Here is a 19,372-nt window from a genome sequence, read left to right as displayed (position 1 = left end):
TGTACAAATGTCCAGAAGAGGCAAACAAAGAGCAATGCATTGCCTTTTCCTTCCCTGACAATAAATATGTTCTTGAGTTACACAGTAATGATCTTGCAACTGGGCGTTTGTTTTATGCCTGTAATCCCAGCATTTGGGAAACAGAGGCAGAAGGATTGTGATGAATTTGAGGTTAGTCTGGTCTATATAGTAAGTTCCATGTCGGTTACATAATAAGATCCTGTCTCAAAAAATGTAAAAGGAAAAAAAAAAAAACCCTAAATTTTATGATGTGTGAACTTGATATCTTACCTTCATAAGAAAGACAGGTGGCAGGCTAGAGAGAAAATGGATGGGATAGGAGACAATTACATTATGAGAACTAAGACTCAGGAAGACATGTATTGTATATTTTCTCTCACATGTAGGATCTAGGTTTAAAAAAAGACATTGAAAACAGAAAGGGAAAAAAAAAATCACAGGAATGCTGAATGGGAAAAGGAAGAAACCTGGGGAAAAAGGAAAAGCAAGAGGGTATAATAAAAGAGAGATGTGATCAAAACACATATGCATGTATGAAAATGCCAAAATGAAATTTTTTTTAATGTTACTTATTTTTTATTCTGTTGTGGGAGGGGGCATGAGTGAGGGGATAATTTATCAAGCCAGGCATGGTGGCTCAAGGCCTTTGATGCTAACACTTGGTAGGCAGAGGTAAGTGCATCTCTGAGCTCAAGGCTAACCTGATCTACATGGTGAATTCAAAGGACAACCAACACTACAAAATGAGATGCCACTTCAAAAATAAATAAATAAATAAATAAATAAATAAATAAATAAATAAATAAATAAATCAAGGAGTGCAGTCTGGTGATTCATACCTGTAATTCTAACACTGCCCAGGCAGGATCCTAAATTCAAGACCAGCCTGAACTTCACAGTGAGTTCAGGGAGAACCCTCAGCCTAGGGAGACCTTGTTTCAAAAAAATAGTTCAGCATGGGGGTGAATGTTTTTAATCACAGAACACAGGCAAGCAGATGTCTGAGTTTGACTCTAACCTTGTCTAACAGTGAGTTCCAGGGCTGCCAGAGCTACAGAGTGAGACCCAGGAAGGCTGGGATATACCTTAGTAGTAGAGTTTGCCTAGTATAAATTTGAACTCTAGGTTCAACCCCCAGTACTGTCTCTCCCACCCAAAAGGAAAAAAAAAACTCAAGCAAAATCTAAGAATGTGACTTCTAGGGAGTGGGAAACGCTGAGTTCTTCTCTTCCTCCCTTTTTGGTGGGTGTGGGAGAGATGGGAAGATCATGTATATGCAGGTACAAGTGTGTGCTCAGGCTTGAGGGCACCCTCAAGTGTCATTCCTCAAACATCATCCACTTTGTTTTTTGAGGCAGGAGCTAGCCTAGTAAGTTATGCTGGCTGGCCAGTGAGCCCCAGGGATCCACTGTTCCTGCCTCCAGAGCACTGGGAGTACAAATAGGCACCACCATTCCCAGATTTTTCACTACAGGTTCTAGGGACCTAATTCAGGCAGGAGAAGTACTTTATCAACCAAGCTCCCCCAGGCCTCCTGTCTGTGCATCTGGACAAGGGTGTTCACAAAGGTGTGTAAATGACGCCTTAGAGAACAGTTCTGCCAAGCCAGGCAGGGTTTGGACTCCCTGATCCTCATGCTAGTGGAGTGTGATTCTGTCTCACAGCTAAGGTAAGGGCCACTGAAGAAAGTACAGAGGTGAGCTCCACAGCTGAGTCATTCCCCACAGAGAAATGATACCTGACAAATACTGTCAGAGTTTTGCAATGGAAAGATTGTAAGAGCCAGAGGGGATGGATGATGCTAAGGAAACAGAAGGCTGGTAAATGGTCAACCCAGGCAGTTTAGTGCCTGAATTCACAACCCTCCATAACCATAACACAGACCTTCGTGCCCTCTGTTCACTAGGCAAGCTGCAATTTACTTTCTGCAAAACAGAACCCCTTATAGCAAGTGAAAAAGTTTCATTTTGATGTCATGTTTTGAACTTTTTTTCAACCTGCAGGTGTTTTAAGAGTTGACATTAAGGACAGGATATTTATGCCTAATTAACTTAAATATTCAAGTATCATTAAAGAATAAACTCAACCAAAGTGCTGCTGAAGAGCTTTTATCTTTAAAACACACACTTAGAAAAGCTAATCTCGGCAGCTTACAGGCTAACAAGAAGCCAAGTATGGTGGTGCTTTTCTTGTAACCCTGCTCTGAAAGATCAAGGGTTCAGGACCAGCCCAGGTCATGTGGCAAGTCCCTGTCTTTTTAAAAAAAAAAAAAAAATGCTGGGCCAGGGAGACAGCTCATCAAGTAAAGACACTTGCTGTGAAGCCAGTGGATCTGCGGGACTCACATGGTGGAAAGAGATAATCAACTCCTGAAAGTTGTCCTCTGACCTATACATGTGGGTGTAGCATACCACCCCCAACCAAGAGGGTACATTTGAGTCCCAGCCCTGCAAATGACAGCCCTGACCCTGCATTTGCATCTGTGTGAATGCCCCAGTTACTCATCTCATTGTCTGGTGCTTGTCTATACATCCTGACCCGCAATTCTTTTTTAGTTTCCCCATAAGAACCATGTCAGTGATTCCAAGACAGGGTGGACAGTCACTGATTCAAAGACCTTATACTGGAATCTTCCAGTCATGAGACTCAGAAGAGTTAAAGGCAAGGCACATGACAAAGAGAAGGCCTGAGAGAGGTGAGCTAGCCTAAGTCATGCTGTATCACCCCACCTCAGCATTTTTCCCCAGTGTCCTCGATCTACACCCTCACTTGACTTCTGAAATTGCCATCTCATATCTCATAGACTTAGTGCTCTGCCTTGGAGCCCACCATTCTCACATGAGCAACTCACTGTAGGGTCTAAAGGAAACTCCAAATACCCAGAAATGAGCTCAACCTGGACTATAGGAGGATTTCTGGTGGTTAGAATAAAAGCCAGCATTCCTCAGGAACTTGGAAAACCAGTTTTCATCTACCAAAAGGAGTCATTTCCCTTTCCTCTGGCAGAAGGGACTTATGGATGCATATACCTGTAGTTGCATATCAAAGCACACACTGGCCTCCAGGCTCTCTCAATATCACAAGTACATGTTACACATTCCTACGTCCACACTAGCATCCTAGTCCTTCTTACCTCCCCAGGGTTTCCTCCTCCCAGAAGCCATTTATTCTCTATATGGGCAAGTCCCCCCCACCCCACCCCCATACCCGATGCTGCTATTCTCACTAAGCTCTCTGTCCCTGGTTATTCTCCCTTCTCTCACAAGGCTGTAGGATGCACAGTAGTAGTAGATGGAACAAAAAAAATTATGAATACCCACAACCCTGACAACACTTTCCACTGGTATGACTGAGAGATCACAGGCACATTCCTGGCAGTGTTGACAGACAACAGTTGTGGAAACTACAAATCAGTGCTTGTAGGAATTGACTGAACTCAATGTCCAGTGAGTGGAATAGTCATAATAAGAGAATAAAAAGGCCCTGACACACCAGCACCATAATATGCTACCTTTTGTAGGAAATGGAAGAAATAGGAAGAAAATTAAAAATAGTAACAAAAACAACTGTTTCTGTTACAGGTACATTTAGGAACTTGGAAGCAGAAGCATCAAAGAGTTCCAGGCCAGCCTGGACTAGTGTATGAGACCCTGTCTTACCAAAATAAACAAAATCAAATAAAACCACAAAAGTGCTGGGGCTTGGGAATGTGGTTTAGGAGTAGAGAGCTTGCCTGGCTCATGTAAGGCCCAGGTTTAATTCCCAGCACTGCATGGAGGTGTGGGGGTGTGGAGAAGGACCTGCTAAGGCTGGCAATGCAGCTTTATACAGACAACTTAGCACTGCAGTTGAGGGCAGAGTTCAGCCCCATGTTCCCCTCTTTGAAGAAGTGAGTTAAGAGAGCCTGCTCTACACACTCTACACTCACTAACCTCCATTTGTCTCAGGTTTTGTCTGCCAGGTGTTCTACAAGATCACAGGCTATGCACTCCACTTCACCGTATTTGCTGGAAGTTGTATATGCACTCTGAACTACAAGCTCCTTCCTTCTAGATAGAAAAGTCATATTTTGTATGGACCTCAGAAAGGCCAAAGACTCAGTCCAACTCTGAGTATTCAATCTATTTTCCAGGTGAGAGTATTAGCCCACACCTCTAATGCCAGCACTCAGAAGAACCAGGTACTGTAGCCTGGACTACAAAGGGAAGCCATCCCCAAAAATAAAGCAATCCATCCATTCTCCCCACTGAGCTATTTCCTCAGTTACAGTGAGCCCTTGTCTCCTTCGACTTCTTCATATCCCACCAGAGTACAGTGACAATCATGTGTACAGGAAAGCAGAGCGAAGGTTGGAGAAGGCTACTCACTCTTGCAGAGACCTGTCAGAGTCATCAGCATTCGCTGGGCCCAGATCTGAGTCATAGGACATGGGTTCCTCAGAACGGTCTGGACTCCTGGAGCCATTCTCTTGAAGTAGACAGCTGTCAGAGTTTAGGCTGCAGGATAGTTGCGATGAACTGGCTGTGTCCAGGCTGAGAGAAGAGGCAGTGAGCTTCCTGTTCCTGGGCATCTTATGACCAGAGTGCTGGACTTCAATGTCCTCAGAGCCTGAGGAATGTGAAATTGAATCCAGAGACTCCTTCCGTTGTAATTCTGCCCCAGAGGTAGTGAGAGGGTCGAGTTCAGAGAGGGGACAAAGCCCAGAGAGAGACAACGGGGTAAGTGTCCATTCATTTAAGATGGCCGATTTGTAGGAGAGTTCAAAGGACAAGGACGTTAGTCCTTGCAGGAAGCTCAGAAGGAACTCGCCCTCTTCGGCATCTCGCAGCAGGGCTGTGGGCTGATAATACTCGCACAACCGTGTGGGTTCCTGCAGAAGCAATTTCAGATAGCACTCCATCAGACCATCATTGAGGGCCAGCCGCAGCCAGGCCCGGCAGCGGCCTACATCTGTATTGATGAAGACCAGGTGCTCCAACTCTGAGACGATGTGTCTAGAGGGGACAGAGCAGATGTGTTTCAAGAAACTACCTCAAATCTCAGACATGGTTCAAGCCACTGCTTAGCAAGAACCAGTGATAAGTACTGCAAACACAAACATACTTAAGCATAGCAAATCCACCTCAGGGTTCCATCTCAGGGAATACAGAAAAGCTAAGCTGTTGAGCTATAGCGACCAGATGTCATCTACTAACTCAACATACTTGTTAAACTCCCAACCCCTAACTCCTGGGCCTTGCATATGCTAGGCAAGCATTACACTACTGAGCTATGCTCTCAGCCCCAGGTAACTGCCATTGAGAGAAATACATGGAGGTCAGTCCTTTTGTTGGTGGAGTGAGAGGTTGGGCCATCACTTCTGGTTAGAAAGCAGTGTCTCAGTTAGGCCCTGAAGACATTCCAGAAAGAAAGATGAATAAACTTTTAGCACAATGGGCAGAAAAGTAGCAGAGCTATCAGGAGACTGGGAGAGCTCCCATTACAACAGGTGGAGGGGCAGCTGGTTAGGTCACAAAGCCAGGCAATACATGGGGCCTTGACTATCACCTGATCAGACTTCATAGGACAAAGGGTCCCACACCTGGCTGTTAGGCCTTGGGGTGAATATTCAGACACTATTTGGCTTCTTGGCTAAATGCCTGACACAACTTGTTATGAGATAAAATTTAGAATCAGGAGCTGGAGAAGTAGCTCACCGGTTAAAAGCACTGGCTACTTTTTGCAGGGACCTGGGTTTGATTCCCAGCACCCACATGGTGGCTTGGTCACCTCTAGCTCCAGTTCCAGGGGGATCTGGCACCCTCTTTTGGCTTGTGTGCCCTGCACCAGGCACATGCATGGTACATAGACATGAATGTGGAGAAACACACACAAAAAAATTTTTTTTAATTATATTTAGATGATAGAAACTCAAATAGTCAAAGGCAAGCAAACTTTTCCTGTTAAAAGGACCAGGGAATGCTTTAGTCTTTTCAAGCCACACAACTTGGCAGTTACTACATGACTCAGCCCTCAGCCCAGTATAGTAAAAGGTCAACAGTGCTGGGGTGAGAAGCAGCCACAGGCTCTCGATGAGGGTGGAATGTCTCAAGGTCTGGAGGTAAGCCTTTCTATAAGGCCATCTCCAGCCCTACCTCACACAGTGCCTACACTAGAACACTGTTTTCTGGCTTTGCCATCCTCAAGAGAGTCGAGTGCCCCGCACTCTGAAGCCCCTCCCTGATGCCAACCCTCTCACTTGTGAGTGACGGCCTTCAAAAGGGGCCAAAAAACAGGCTGAGGCAGAGGCTTCTGATGCGTGTGCTTCTTCCTTTTCCCTCCTGCCTCAGCACGGATGTGCTTGGCATGCAGGCCGTGGATAAACACAGCTTCCAGGGCGCTGCACATGGTGTTGGCATCTCCATCCTCACTGGTGACCACTGTGTCCAGAGACACATGCTGCTTCTGCAGGGCCTTCACAGATCCTACCAGCTTCTTCTTGATGACCTAAGTGAGGTCAAACACACGGTCAGACTTTCGGGGTAAATCCATGTGTGTCCTGGGAATGCAGTCCATAGCCTGCTTTTCAATGTGTATGACCACATACACACCTATGTGTATAAGCCCAGACTCCTTCTGCAAAGCTAGCTACAATGGCAAGTGAGGATCCAGCACACAGAGAATGACTTTGCACATAGTTTTTTAAAATTAGATTTATTCATTTTATTTCATGTATGAGTGTTTGGCCTACATGTATGTATGTGTACACATGAGTGCTTGGTGTGCGAGGTTAGAAGAAGCTATCAAAACCCCTCAAACTGGAGTTACAGATGGTTGTGAACTATCCACCATGTAGATGATAGGTGAGTCCAGGTCCTGTGCAAAAACAAGAGTTTTTACCACGGAAGCATCTCTCCAGCCCCAATCTTTTGTTGTTTTATTTTATTTTTTAATGAAACTTGAGTCTTGTATTTAAATACCAGATCCATGTAGTCACAGCTATGGCAGCTCGGGGGCATTCTGCAGAGGTAAACTAAGGAGGCAGAGAATATTTCTTCAGAGCAAAACCTAAGAAAGGACTAGGGGGTGTGGCTCAATGTAGACAGTATGCTTAGCAGACACAAGCCCCAGGTTAGATCCCTAACACAGAGGAGGGAAAGGTCAAGACCAATGCCTAATTACATTAGCTAAGAGCACAGGCCTAGAGCCAAAGGCAGTACCAGCTCTGTTTGTAGACACTCTGCTTAAATTCTCTATGCCTCAATTCCCTAAAGGTTAATGGAAACAATATTTTGTGATCTATAACATTAGGACATTGCTTCCTCTTCTTTCATTCATTTATTATTATTATTATTATTATTATTATTATTATTATTATTATTATTTTGGAGAAAGGGTTTCTGTAGAACTGGCTATCCTGAAACTCATTCTGTAGACTGTAGACCAAGTTAATCTCAAATTCAGAGATCTGTTGCTTTTTTTTTTTTTTTTTTTTTTTTTTTTGATAAAGGGTTTATGTAGGCCTGGCTGTCTTGGAACTCACTTTGTAAACCGGGCTAGCCTCAAATTCAGAGAGTATCTGAACCATCATGCTCATCAAGGGCCATTGCTTGAGGGTAGAAATTGGGTTTAATGTCTCCTTGTGTCCTCAACAGTTGCCACTGTGCCTGGTACACATATAGAAGTAATGCATTACAAAATGTACATCAATTTAGCAGAAAATGTATATAATCATAATTATGAGTATATCAAAGTCATATGAGTGTTGGCAAAGAACTAGACAGAATTGTAGAAAAACTGATTTGTAGCAAGTGTTAGGTTATAGATAAACATTTCACTTTTATTTTGACTTAATCTGAATAGAAGTATTCTTTGGAAAATTAAAAAATTAATTAACAAAATATAATTCACATTAAATTCTCCCATTTTAACTACAAACTTCTAGGAGGTTTTGTTTGTTTGTTTTGTTATTGGTTTTGGTCCTCCCCAGAAATAACCATATTCCTAAATTTTAGGTTAGGAACTTTTTTTACTAATTTTTCTAAAAATGTATTGACACTGAGTATGGTGGCACATACCTCTAATCTCAACACTCAGGAGGCAGAGACTAATCTGGTCTATATAGGGAGGCCCATGTTAGCCAGGGCTACATAGTGAGACCCTGTCTCAAATCAAACAAACAAAAAAGATTTATTTATAATGGCTGTTGAGAGGAGAATCAGTCTTCTATAGGGATGAGAACTAATAGGCTATCCAGTCCCATATGCAAAAGAGCAATACTAAATGAACTCAGTAGATTGTATACACAAAAGCTGAAAGTGAGGCCAGGCGTGGTAGCACATGATTTCAATGTCAGCATCTGGGAGGCAGAGGCAGGTGGACCTGTGAGTTTGAGGCCAGCATGGTCTACATAGTGAGTTCTAGATTACATAGAGAGACTGTTTCAAAAGAAAAAGAAAGGGGAGGGGAAGGGAGAGGAGAGGAGGGGAGGAGAGGGAAGGGAAGAAGGAAGGGAGGAAGGGAGGGAGGGAGGGAAGGAGGGAAGGAAGGAAGGGAAGGAGGAAGGAAGGAAGGAAGGAAAAAAGAGCAGTAAGTGTCCTTTAACTGCCGAGCCATTTCTCCAGCATCGTATTTTTATTATCGCTTTAATCATGGATGCATTCCTAAACAAACAATACCAAAACTTGATGGTTTTATTGTATTTTTGCTGTTTAGAGTTCATTGAATTTCTTTGAACTGAAAATTTAAAAATCAATAAAATGTAGAAAGTTCTGGAAAAGGAAGTAAAGTTCAGTGGTTTTTAGTATAGTCAGAGAATTATGCAACCTTTATCATTAGTTTTAACACCACTGAAGGAAAGTGTGTATCAGTGCCTGGGGGTGGGGTGGAATGGCTGTAGGATAATCTATTTTCTACCTGTACAGATTTATCTGTATTGGATATTTCAAAGAAATGGAAACATACAACACATGACTTTGAGTCCAGCTTATCTGACTTGGCATTTTTTCAAGGTTTATCTATATTATAGCACATATCAGTATTTAATTCCTTTTTATAATCAAGTATATCCTACCACATGGATATACCATGCTTACTTGGCCATTCATCAGAAAATGAATGTCTGGCTTGTTCCCACTTTCTGACTACAGTGCTGCTCTGAATGCTTGTCTTCACACTGTTATGCAGACATGCTTCCAGGTCTAGAATTGATAAGCCATAGAGCCAGCTCCATGGCACAGACTTGCAGTCCAGACACTTAAAAGCTGAGGACTTTCATGTGCATTTGGAAGCCATCTTGATAGTAAGTTGGAGGCCAGCCTAAATTACATAGTAAAACCTGCCTGAAAAGCCAAAGAATTGTTAAATCACATAAAGCCTATACTCCCTATGCCAGGCTGGGGATGTGGCTCAGGGGTAGAGCAATGTCTCCATTTATGGGATCCTGTATTTCATCCCCAACACCAGAAAGAAAAGAAATAAAAACCACCCAAAAAGCCCTATTTAAGTTTTCTATGAAACACTATGTTGTTTGCCAAAGTAACCACTATTTTACATTAACAATGACCAGAGAGGCCCAACTTTTTCATGTTTTGTTAACACTTGCTATTGTCTTTCTGATTACAGCCACCCTAATGGTGTGAAGAAGCACCTTACCTCGGCTTTCCCTTACATTTCCCTGGGTCTAATAGTAATAAGCATTACTTTGTGTGCTTATTGTTCATCTGTATGTCTTTTTTGGAGAAATTTTTGTACACTGTATAACTTGTTTTTATGTGTGGTGTGTGTGCTTATATATGTGTCAGTGTGTATGTAGGTGAGTACACACGTGTGTGGAGGCAAGACGTCAATGTTGAGTGTCTTAGTTCTATACATTATTCTTATAGACAAGGTCTTTTACTGAACCTAAGTTCATCAATTCATGGGCTACCTAGCCAATGAACTCTGAGGATTTGTCAGCCCTTACCCTCTGCCTAACTGGGATTATAGACATAGGCTGCTAGGACTGGCTATTATGGTTTCTGGAGATCTAAATTCAGGGCTTCATGCCAGCACACACTATTAAACAGCCATCTCCAAGCCCCCACATTATCTTTTAATTGCTGGGTTGAAGTAGTTTCTATATATTTTGGATATTAGACCTTTATCAGAGATAATACCTTCTCTTTTTCTGTGGACTGTATCTTTTCATCTCTCCCTCAACACTTTATGAATAGTGCCTTTTGAAGCAAAGATTTTAATCTTAGAGTTGAATTTTAAATGCTATTTTAAATATATTATTAATTATATATAAAAAACATAAACTATTTCCAACTGAGTGCCTACCAGGTGCTGTGTCAGGGAATGCAGGTAACCAGACATACACCTCAAGGGGTGGGTCTGTGCAGCCCTTGCTAGGAGACCAGGGCTCTGCTCCAGCTCCAGAGGACCCAAGGGTGGGACAAGAATAACTTGCAAAGGCCTAGCTGGAAGCCAGAAGGGAGATGGGTAGAGCTGACCCTCTAGTGGCCAGGAGAGGGAAGGCAACTCTCTGAGGACTGAAGCTCCTTGTTGATAGAAGGTTCTGGTAACTGGGAGCAGTACTGGAAGGAAAGGATGCTCCAAAAAAGCTACCACAGGGTTCCACTGAGTCCCTAAGCTATCTGACTTCCTCCCTTTCCAAGAGCATAAGACAGCCAGTCCTGAGTGCCTAAGCAAGTCCAGGGACAAGCACAGGAAAAGAGGTTGTTGGAGGGGTTCTGCTAAACTGGCCAAGTCTTTGCTTGAAAAATTCCTAGAAAACAGTACATGTTCAAGGATATATATATATATATATATATATATATATATATACACACACACACACACACACACACACACACACACACACACACAATTTACCCCCATTATTGAAACAACTAGTGAGAACAGCTGCTTCAGACAAAACCAAGGGCTTAAGTAAACTGTATAGAGCATGCTGAACAAGCATGAGAACCAGAATTGGGATCCCTAGCACCCACATTAAAAAAAAAAAAAAAAAAAAACTGGGCATGGTGACATCTGAAATCTCAGCCCTGGGGAGGAAGAGACTGGAGAATTCCAAGGACCTGCTGCTCAGCCAGTCTAACAAAATCAGCAGGCTCCAGGTTCAGTGAGAGACCCTGTCTCAAAGAGGGTGTGGGAGTAAAGGTACTTGCTGCTAAGCCTGACCTGATTCAGTCCCTAGAACCCACAAGATGGAAAGAGAGAACAGACTCCCATAGGTTTTCCTCTGACCACCACACACATGCCATCTAGAAAGGTCAGGAGCTCCTGGAAGTCTGCTTTTTTGGTAATTTTTCTCCACCTGAAACCTCTCTCTGGACATACTCATTTATTTCAAAATAAGAAAAGTAGATGAAATCTGGGTATGGTGATACATGCCAGAAACTCTAGCACCTTGGAGGTTGAGGCAGAAGAATTAAGACTTTATCCTTTGCTATGAAGTGAGTCAAGGCCATTGTAGGCTACTACAAGACCCTGTCTAAAAAGAAAATGTTTTAGAGAAAAAGTGATGAAATGGTGGCCTCGTGCAGCCCTTCCCATCCTTTATTCTATTGTGCCCACATACCTGGATGGCAGTCCGAGGGTCCAGCCCATTCTCCACTGAGAGCATTTCCACTCAGGCAGCAGCTCTCAAGGAGACTCACATGACACCTGCAAGGACAGAAGGAGGCCAGATAAGTATGCTGCCAATTTACCCCCACAACTGCAGTCCCCTCCCAGCCAGGCACGCAGTCAGGCCAGGACACTCAAATTGCAAATGAAAGACCTTTGAGCAACACAAAGGAAAAACTGAGACTGGATTTTAAGGATGGAAACAGGCCAGAGGCTCATTCTTGGGAGGGGTGAAACCCTTGTACCACAAACGGGAGGCAAGAGCTCTTTGCACCAAAACCGGTGCAGAAAGCCAGGGCCTATGAGATAGGAATTTGCAAAGCTTCTTCAACAGTGGGTTGAAGCCCCATCGAGTGGCACACCCATATGTAGGAGTTGCAAAAGAACTTACCAGCAGAAAAACGCTTCTGAATGCCCAACTGAAAATTAATTTAAAAGCAGTGTCTAATGAATCTTAGTATTTCTAGCAGAACTCACGTTGAGTTGCATCATATAATTTCAACTGCTGTTCTGAACATGCAACATATGTTTTGCACTACACAGGAATTCACCATACATCATCAATAAGCACTGCCTGAACAACCTCAGCCCAGATTTGAGCCAATCTCTTTTTTACCCCCTTTAGACAGCTATGTAGCTCTAGATGTCTTAGAACGCTATTTTTACAGAAATCTTGCCTCTGCTTCCTGGGCCCTGGGATTAACGTGGGCACCATTGCACCCAGCTCTCAGCTCATATTTGAGACATCTTGCAGTGTTTACAATACAAATTTTTCTGATTTTTAGAAACATAATGGTTTAATTATTAAAATGAAGACTTTGAATGTTTTTCAGCATGTAAGTATCAAATTAGTAAAGCCTGGATTGGACTGATAAACAAGCTCAGCCATCTTATCAGTATGCAAATTTGCTTTCATCTTCAATAAACAGTATAATTGTATGTATGCCAAAGACCCTCTTTAAATAGATTAATTTATGGTTTATTATTATTAAATGTTTGATTTGTCTACCTTATATACCTACCTATGGGGTCATGCAAAAATTCTCAGATAAAAGGGGTTGTGAATGTGAAAATTGCAGAAGGCCTGCCAGGATATGAAGGAGGGGCTTTCCCTGAAAATGCTAAGAACTGGTGGGGACCAGATGCTGGGCCTCACAATTCACATTCAAGCTAGTCTTGTACTGACCCAGTCCAGGATTTCAGCACACCTGCAGAAGCAGCAGGAGACAGCACTCTCTTCACACTTCTGCTTCTGCACTGGGCTGCAAAGCTTTAGCCTGGGTGTCACAGATGTATGTCTAAATGACCAACATGGTCACTACAATTTGCTCCTAACTAGGCAGGATCAAGGGAGCATAGGATTTTATCTCTCAGGTGCAAAGTCTGAACATGATGTATTTGGGTATGGTTTCTGTAATTCCGGTGAATGTAGCCGCAAATATGTAAGTGAAGAATATCACTACCCACAATTTAGTATGTATCCACAGTTGAAGATTCCAAAGGCCAGGTGCCTTCTTCCCTTGGCCCAAGCCTGAGCTCTCTGGCTAGGTAGGCACATTCATATGCAAACAAGTTTCTAGGGAACATGACAGAGCAAATGTTTATGCTGTTTCAGCTTAATTAGGGCACAAGACATTAACATAAGCAAGGAATGGTAACAGACTGCCTTGCTTACATGTCTCCTATGTTCACCTTTGAATGCCATTTCATTACTTCTTCCTGATGGAGGAAAGAGGACAAGGAAGCTGAAGCAGGTCTAGGAACAAATTCACACAGCAGAGGTTTGGTTTCACCACTCAGACTCCTAAGTAAATACCAACCTCAGAGCTAAACTTGAGTGGGTCTGGGAAGGGTGCACTTCAGCTGCAATCACAAGGAGCACTAACTAAAGCCAGTCTGGCAAACAAGGCTTACCAGTCAGAAGTGGAGCTTGAGGCCCAGGAAGAAGAGAAAACAGGGTGGTCCTCAATGATGGGACCAAGCCAATCTCTGCCTTCCCATGATGGCAGTAATAAAAGCACCAGGAGCCAGGAGCCAGGACCCAGAGTGGACCTCTAAGACAGGCCTTGTCCAGGGAGGCAAGTGTGTGGGGAAGCATGGCTCTCATGGAGACAGGCTGCCAGGAAGGGGTCTTGGCTCTGACTACAAAGGCTCTGTTCCACCTCCCTAGGCATTCCCAAGGATTCAGAAGGCCAGCTCCAAATTCTGGTTTCTAGGATGGCAAACAAGGCATGCCCTGTGGTCAAGCAGTCACTCCTCACAATATGCCTGTCCAGGAGATTGAGTTCCTTCCACAATACCCTTGTGCAGTGCAGAAGGCAAGATCCAGCTGCTGAGGCTCCAAGCCTCCATACTTCCCATATTTCCAGGGCCCAAGCCTCTCTCATTCTCAGCCCTGCTGTTCTAGACAGTTGCTCTTCTCTTGGCCAGAGTGAATAGGACCCTAGGGTTTAGAGCTCAACAATATAAATAACAGCCTATGTCAATAAATGCTCTGGAACTAATTAGCTGAAAGTATAGCATACTCATGGTGGGGGCACTATTAATAAGGACTATGGCCCAGTAATAGCTTTTAAAAACAAGCAAACGAAGGGTGCCATGAGATCTCAGCATTTGGAAGTAGAGGTGAAAAAATTAGGAGTTCAGTATCATCATGACAACCTGCCTCATAAAACCAAAGCCACACTAAAACAAAACACAAATTCCAGTATGGTGGGCTCATTCTTGTAATCTCAGCATTCAGGAGAGGAGGCTGAGGCAAGAAGACTGCTGAGTTCAGGGCCACCCTCAGCCATGTAGGAAGTTCCAGGCCAGCCTGGACTCAGAGACTTCATCTCAGAAAAAAAACCTAACTAGGGCCTGGAGCGATGACTCAGCAATTAAGGGCACTTACTCTTGCAGAAGTCTAGGATTTGATTCCCAGCATGTACATGGTGGCTTACAGGAGTTGTAACTCCAGTTTTGGAAGACCTGATGCCCTCTTCTGCCATAGCATATGGTAACATACATATACTCAGACACACACACATACACATAAAAATCAATTAATTAAAACAAAACAAAACCTAAACTAAACTAAACCAAAATAAACTGAAGCTAAGAAAGTCAGAGTACACAGGTCCCAAGCAGAGAAAAGTAACCGTTGCCTGAATTTGTCAGAAAAGCCACAAAATGATACTAGCTCAGGAGCCCAAAGCAACCATTTCACAATTCAGAAAATAGGTTTAAAAAAAAAATTCAGGTTTAGACTGTTATCAGAACTCCTTTACCACCACCATACTGGCTTCAAATGCACAGAAATCCTCCTGCCTCTGCCTCCCCAGTGCTGGAATTAAAGACGTGCACCACCACACCCTTTACCCTTCTTTGAAAGAAGCTAAAACACTGGTTACTCATGTCTAAACCATAGTGCTTCAGGGAGACAGCAATGTATCTGCTCATGGAAGTTGTTTTGACTGTTGGGTCAAGGATCCACTGTCCACCTGGTGGCTGAGACCTCAAAAAGGACTGGTGTCATGTCCTCTCCTCAGCTGTTCTTCAGTGATACCAAGAGCAAAACTGAAAAGAAGTATGGCTCTCAGGGCACCCATGCAGAAGGGGTAAGGAGTAGACTCGGGCAACAGTCCAGAGGGCCTCCGACATTACTGGGGAGAGGTTAGCAGGGGAGAGGCAGACCCAACTTATACTAATTTTGTCTCTACCCCAGGCACTGATTCACTTTCCCATGGGTTTCCAGAATGAACAAAACTTCTCTGATCTCATTCTCCAACTCTGTTTAATTCTTAGAACAGTCATGTGAGAAATGGTTGTCTCTACTTTAGAGGAACACACTGGCTCAGTAGAGGCAGGTAAGAAACAGAAATCTCAGGTTTCCTTAGTCCTTTTTCCAGCTCAAGCTGTCTTGGGTCAAAAGAACTCAGAAGCTAACCAGTCAGAACTAAAGGCAGTAAGACACTGTCTTACCAGACAGATTTACAGCCCCAACCAGCTGAGTCTAGGTCTTCTCCATGACACCCAAGCTTCAGAACTGTCCTTTTTTAATTGTTCAACATGGAAAGGACCTGTCCTAGTTCTTGCTAGTATAGTGGCCATCTTACTTCATCTACACTTGGAGGAAGAAAAGAGAAAAATGGCTTAGATGAGAATTGAAAGAATGGATAACACAGCTCTACTGCTCTCAAAACACTATACCCATCAGTAAAGGCAAGGGCTTCTCCTTAGACACACCTCAGCCACTCCACAGCCTCCTTGTACTGCCTGAATCATATATCTGGCCCTTCTGAACAGCCCTGCCCCACACACTTGTGCCATCCATGGCTAGGCCAGTTGATGAGTCATATTATTTCAGTTGGAAAAGAACGACAAAATTATCTCCTGATTCAGAAAGGCAGCTGACCTCTCAGGCATGTGAGTGCTGAGTGAGTAAACAGCATGTCCTTCCTTCTGAAGAAAGCTGAATCTCTAGAAAGTACCCTGAACGGGTAGCATGGGGTAAAGAGAGCAAGCCTTTGAAGCAACAGCTTCAAATGAAATACTGCTGGAGAGTGAGAGACTAGACAGAACACTAGTGTGGGTGAGCGCATCTGTCCCTGCCAGACACATTTTCTTTCCAACTTTCCTTTCATTCAACACCACCCATCTCTCCCATACTCTTGTTCCATACAGTATAGGATTTCTCCCTCTACTGTCTTTGGTTTTTGTTCTGTGTTTTTTTTGTTTGTTTGTTTGTTTGTTTGTTTTAAAGACAGGACCTCACTGTGTAGCTTAGGCTAGCCTCAACTTAAAGCAAACTTCCCGCTTTCTCCTCTTTCAATGCAGAGATTACAAGGCCTGGCCAACTATTCCCAGATTTTATATTTTCCAGGGCCTTATAATTCAGCAAGTGCTCTACCACTAAGCTATATTCCAAGTACTTATTTTTTTTTATTTTTGAGAAAAGGTCTTAAACTCATTGGGAAAGTTTCCCCATTCTCAGCCTCCTGAATACCTATGGTTACTTACAGGTGGGTATCACTCTACCTAGCTTTGCTGTGGAATTCTAATGATGTGTATATTCTAAATGAATGAAAACAAGAACTCTGAGCAACTCATTCATCACTGTGTTTTCTTTTTTAAAATTAACTTACTTTTATTTTATTGGTGTTTTGCCTATATGTGTGTCTGTGTGTGAGGGTGCTGGATCCTGGAGTTACAGGCAGTTGTAAGTTGCCATGTTGGTACTGGGAATTGAACCCAGGACCTCTGGAAGAGCAGTCAGTGCTCTTAACCACTGAACTATCCTTTCAGCTCTATCATCCTAGGTATTCAAAAAATCAAAAGGGAAAAGAACAACAACAAACCCCGCTCTTGAATGATTTAATAAAGGTGAGGTATACAGCACAGGTACGTCTATTTGACAGACTGTGGGAAGTTGAGGCATACCTCTTTGACATGGTAGGGCTCCTGGGGAATTCCCAACAGTATGATATTTGGTCAATAAGCCAAAAGCCTTTTTGAAGGTTGCATCATCGTGAGAGGATATTAAAGACAAAATTGCATCCAGCCTTCAAAGAAAGAGGCCACTTTGGCAATGATAGTCTCTCGGGGCCCTTACAATTGCTAATAGGGCTGAAAGTGTATGTATAAGATCCTAGATTCAATCGACAGTACTGCGGGGTGGGGGCTGGAGGGTGAGGGGCTGGCATCATGGATAGCTGACCCTCCTGAAGCAAGCCCATCAGAACCTGGAGGAAATATACATAAGTCCCCAGGGGGCCTATAAGTGCTGAGCATAGGACCTTAAAGATACCCATCTGCGTCAACTACTAACAGGTTAACTTACCCTTACATGTTCCTACAAACCCAGTGGCTAAGGCTAAATGACCAGGACCTACAAAAAGAGAAGTGATTTTACAGGGACCCACTAAGTCCTTCAGCCTACCCAGGACCCACTCATCTGTACTCTTCATGACTTACACTTCCGACAGCCATCATGTCTGACTCAATAGGAAAGTTCTGCATTCAGCTATGCAGAAAGGAGCACTGGGAGGATTGTTCCTCACAGGTGCTGGAACACAGAAGCAGGGCTCTGTGATCACAACCAACTCCACAGTGCTCCCTGAGGCACTCTACTGCCAGAACACCAGCCAAAAAGAAGGGCTGGCTTCCACTGCCCCAGGATGAATGAGCTAGGTGAGTGGCCATCTCTCACCTCCCAGGTATTTGAATGACACCCAACATTACAACAGCAAACACAAATGATTTAATATGAAAGCCAGAAAAGCCATCTGTGGAGACATGTCCAGGAGGCCAGAAACCAGGGGAAAAAAAAAAAAACAAACCTCTCACTCATTTACCAACTGAGTCCTTACAGACACCAATTCTGCTGTTCAGTCTGCTGGGCTCTGCTGTTGAAGAACAGCAGGTATGACAGGTAGGGAGCAGTCTCTTAAGTTCTCAAAGTGAAAGAGAGCTGGATCAAGGAAGGAAACGACAAAGGTCAGTTAGATCTAATTAACAGTAATTCCTGGAAGCCAAGCATGGTGGCTCATGGCTACAATCCCAGCAGTTGGGAGGTGGAGGCAAGGTGGAGGCAGGGTGGGCCAGGAGTCCAAGGCTAGCTTGGGCTATTTAGAGGGATCTTGTCTCAAAACAAACACTACCAAAGACAAAAAACTAAACCAAACACTCAGACCTACCCCCTACTGCACGGAAAACAAAGGATCAAAAAACAAACCATAGCCAGGAGGAGGAGTAGCCCACACCTTTAAACCCAACACTTGGAAGGCAGAGGCAGGTGGATTTCCATGAGTTTGAGTGAGTTCCAGGAAAGCTAAAACCAAAAAACAAACAAACAAACAAACAAAAAACTAACAGGGATGAATAGGGGGATTAATATGATCAAAGTACATTACATGCATGTATGAAATTCTCAAAGAATTAAGTACATATTAAGTCTGAGGCAGCTGAGTTGCGGACAGTTTAGAAAAGATTTAGGCGACATAATGTCCTCGAGGTAATGCCAGAGAGAAATTACCTCTATGATCAGCTAGGAAATTAGGGTAAGACTCGGTAAGGACAAGATACGCACAAGACTTGCGATAAAGCTGACATGACAGTCACCGAGAAAGGGGCAAGTTCAACTTTATTAGTGGGTCAACGGGAGGGGACAGACGTAGGGTGTTCGGGATGAGCAGACCTCGCGGGGCTGAGCCAGGGGAAGTCAGGCTGCGATAGGAAATCTGAGCCAGAAAGGAGTGTCGAAGGAAGGTTCAGACGAGCTGAGGGATGAGCGTGATGTTGAGGTAAGGGGCGACGAAAGGATGTGACTCGGATCGGATTGCAACCGGGCTAAACAGGGGTCACGAGTGAGGCTACACTTACGCAAGACCGGCGGTAAGGGGACCCGGCTCAGGGCTGAGGTCGGCTGCGGTGGAGACGGAGGGGTGAGCCGGGGTGGCCGCTGGCTGCGGTGGCCACAGGCCCGGGCTGCGAAGGGCCGAGGTTCCCAGCCCAAGTCTCAAGGCACCCAGAGGTCGCGAGTGGCCGCGAGGTAGCAGGCCCACCGCCGGCTCGCGTCACGGCCCGCCGTCCCTCGCCTCCCTCCAGGCCCAGGCCGAGACTCACCATAGAGAACAGGAGCAGGTGGCTGCGCTCCGGGCGAGGCGACCCCACACCTTGCAGCAGAAGCTGCGGCTCCTGAGGCACTGACAACAGGAAGCGCCGCGCGGCGTCTGACGCCACCACGTTAGCTCGTCGC

At 44.2% G+C, this 19,372-nt stretch overlaps 1 protein-coding gene across 2 annotated transcripts in view; it reads right to left on the bottom strand.

The window, feature by feature from the left end:
• Positions 1-19,372, bottom strand: part of Plekhm1 (pleckstrin homology and RUN domain containing M1) — a 48,146-nt gene extending 28,774 nt beyond the window's left edge. For both annotated transcript variants that reach the window (XM_051177619.1, XM_051177628.1), the window contains exons 1-4: positions 19,240-19,372; positions 11,588-11,673; positions 6,260-6,507; positions 4,389-5,015 (exon numbers count right to left, since the gene is read on the bottom strand). In XM_051177619.1, coding sequence (XP_051033576.1) covers positions 4,389-5,015; positions 6,260-6,507; positions 11,588-11,632 — 920 coding nt within the window. In that variant the 5' untranslated portion in view covers positions 11,633-11,673; positions 19,240-19,372. The remainder of the gene's footprint in view (positions 1-4,388; positions 5,016-6,259; positions 6,508-11,587; positions 11,674-19,239) is intronic.

The sequence above is a fragment of the Phodopus roborovskii genome, unplaced genomic scaffold, assembly GCF_943737965.1.
Source record: "Phodopus roborovskii unplaced genomic scaffold, PHOROB, whole genome shotgun sequence".
In the NCBI taxonomy this organism is placed as follows: domain Eukaryota; kingdom Metazoa; phylum Chordata; class Mammalia; order Rodentia; family Cricetidae; genus Phodopus; species Phodopus roborovskii.
This window is presented reverse-complemented; position numbering and strand designations above follow the sequence as displayed.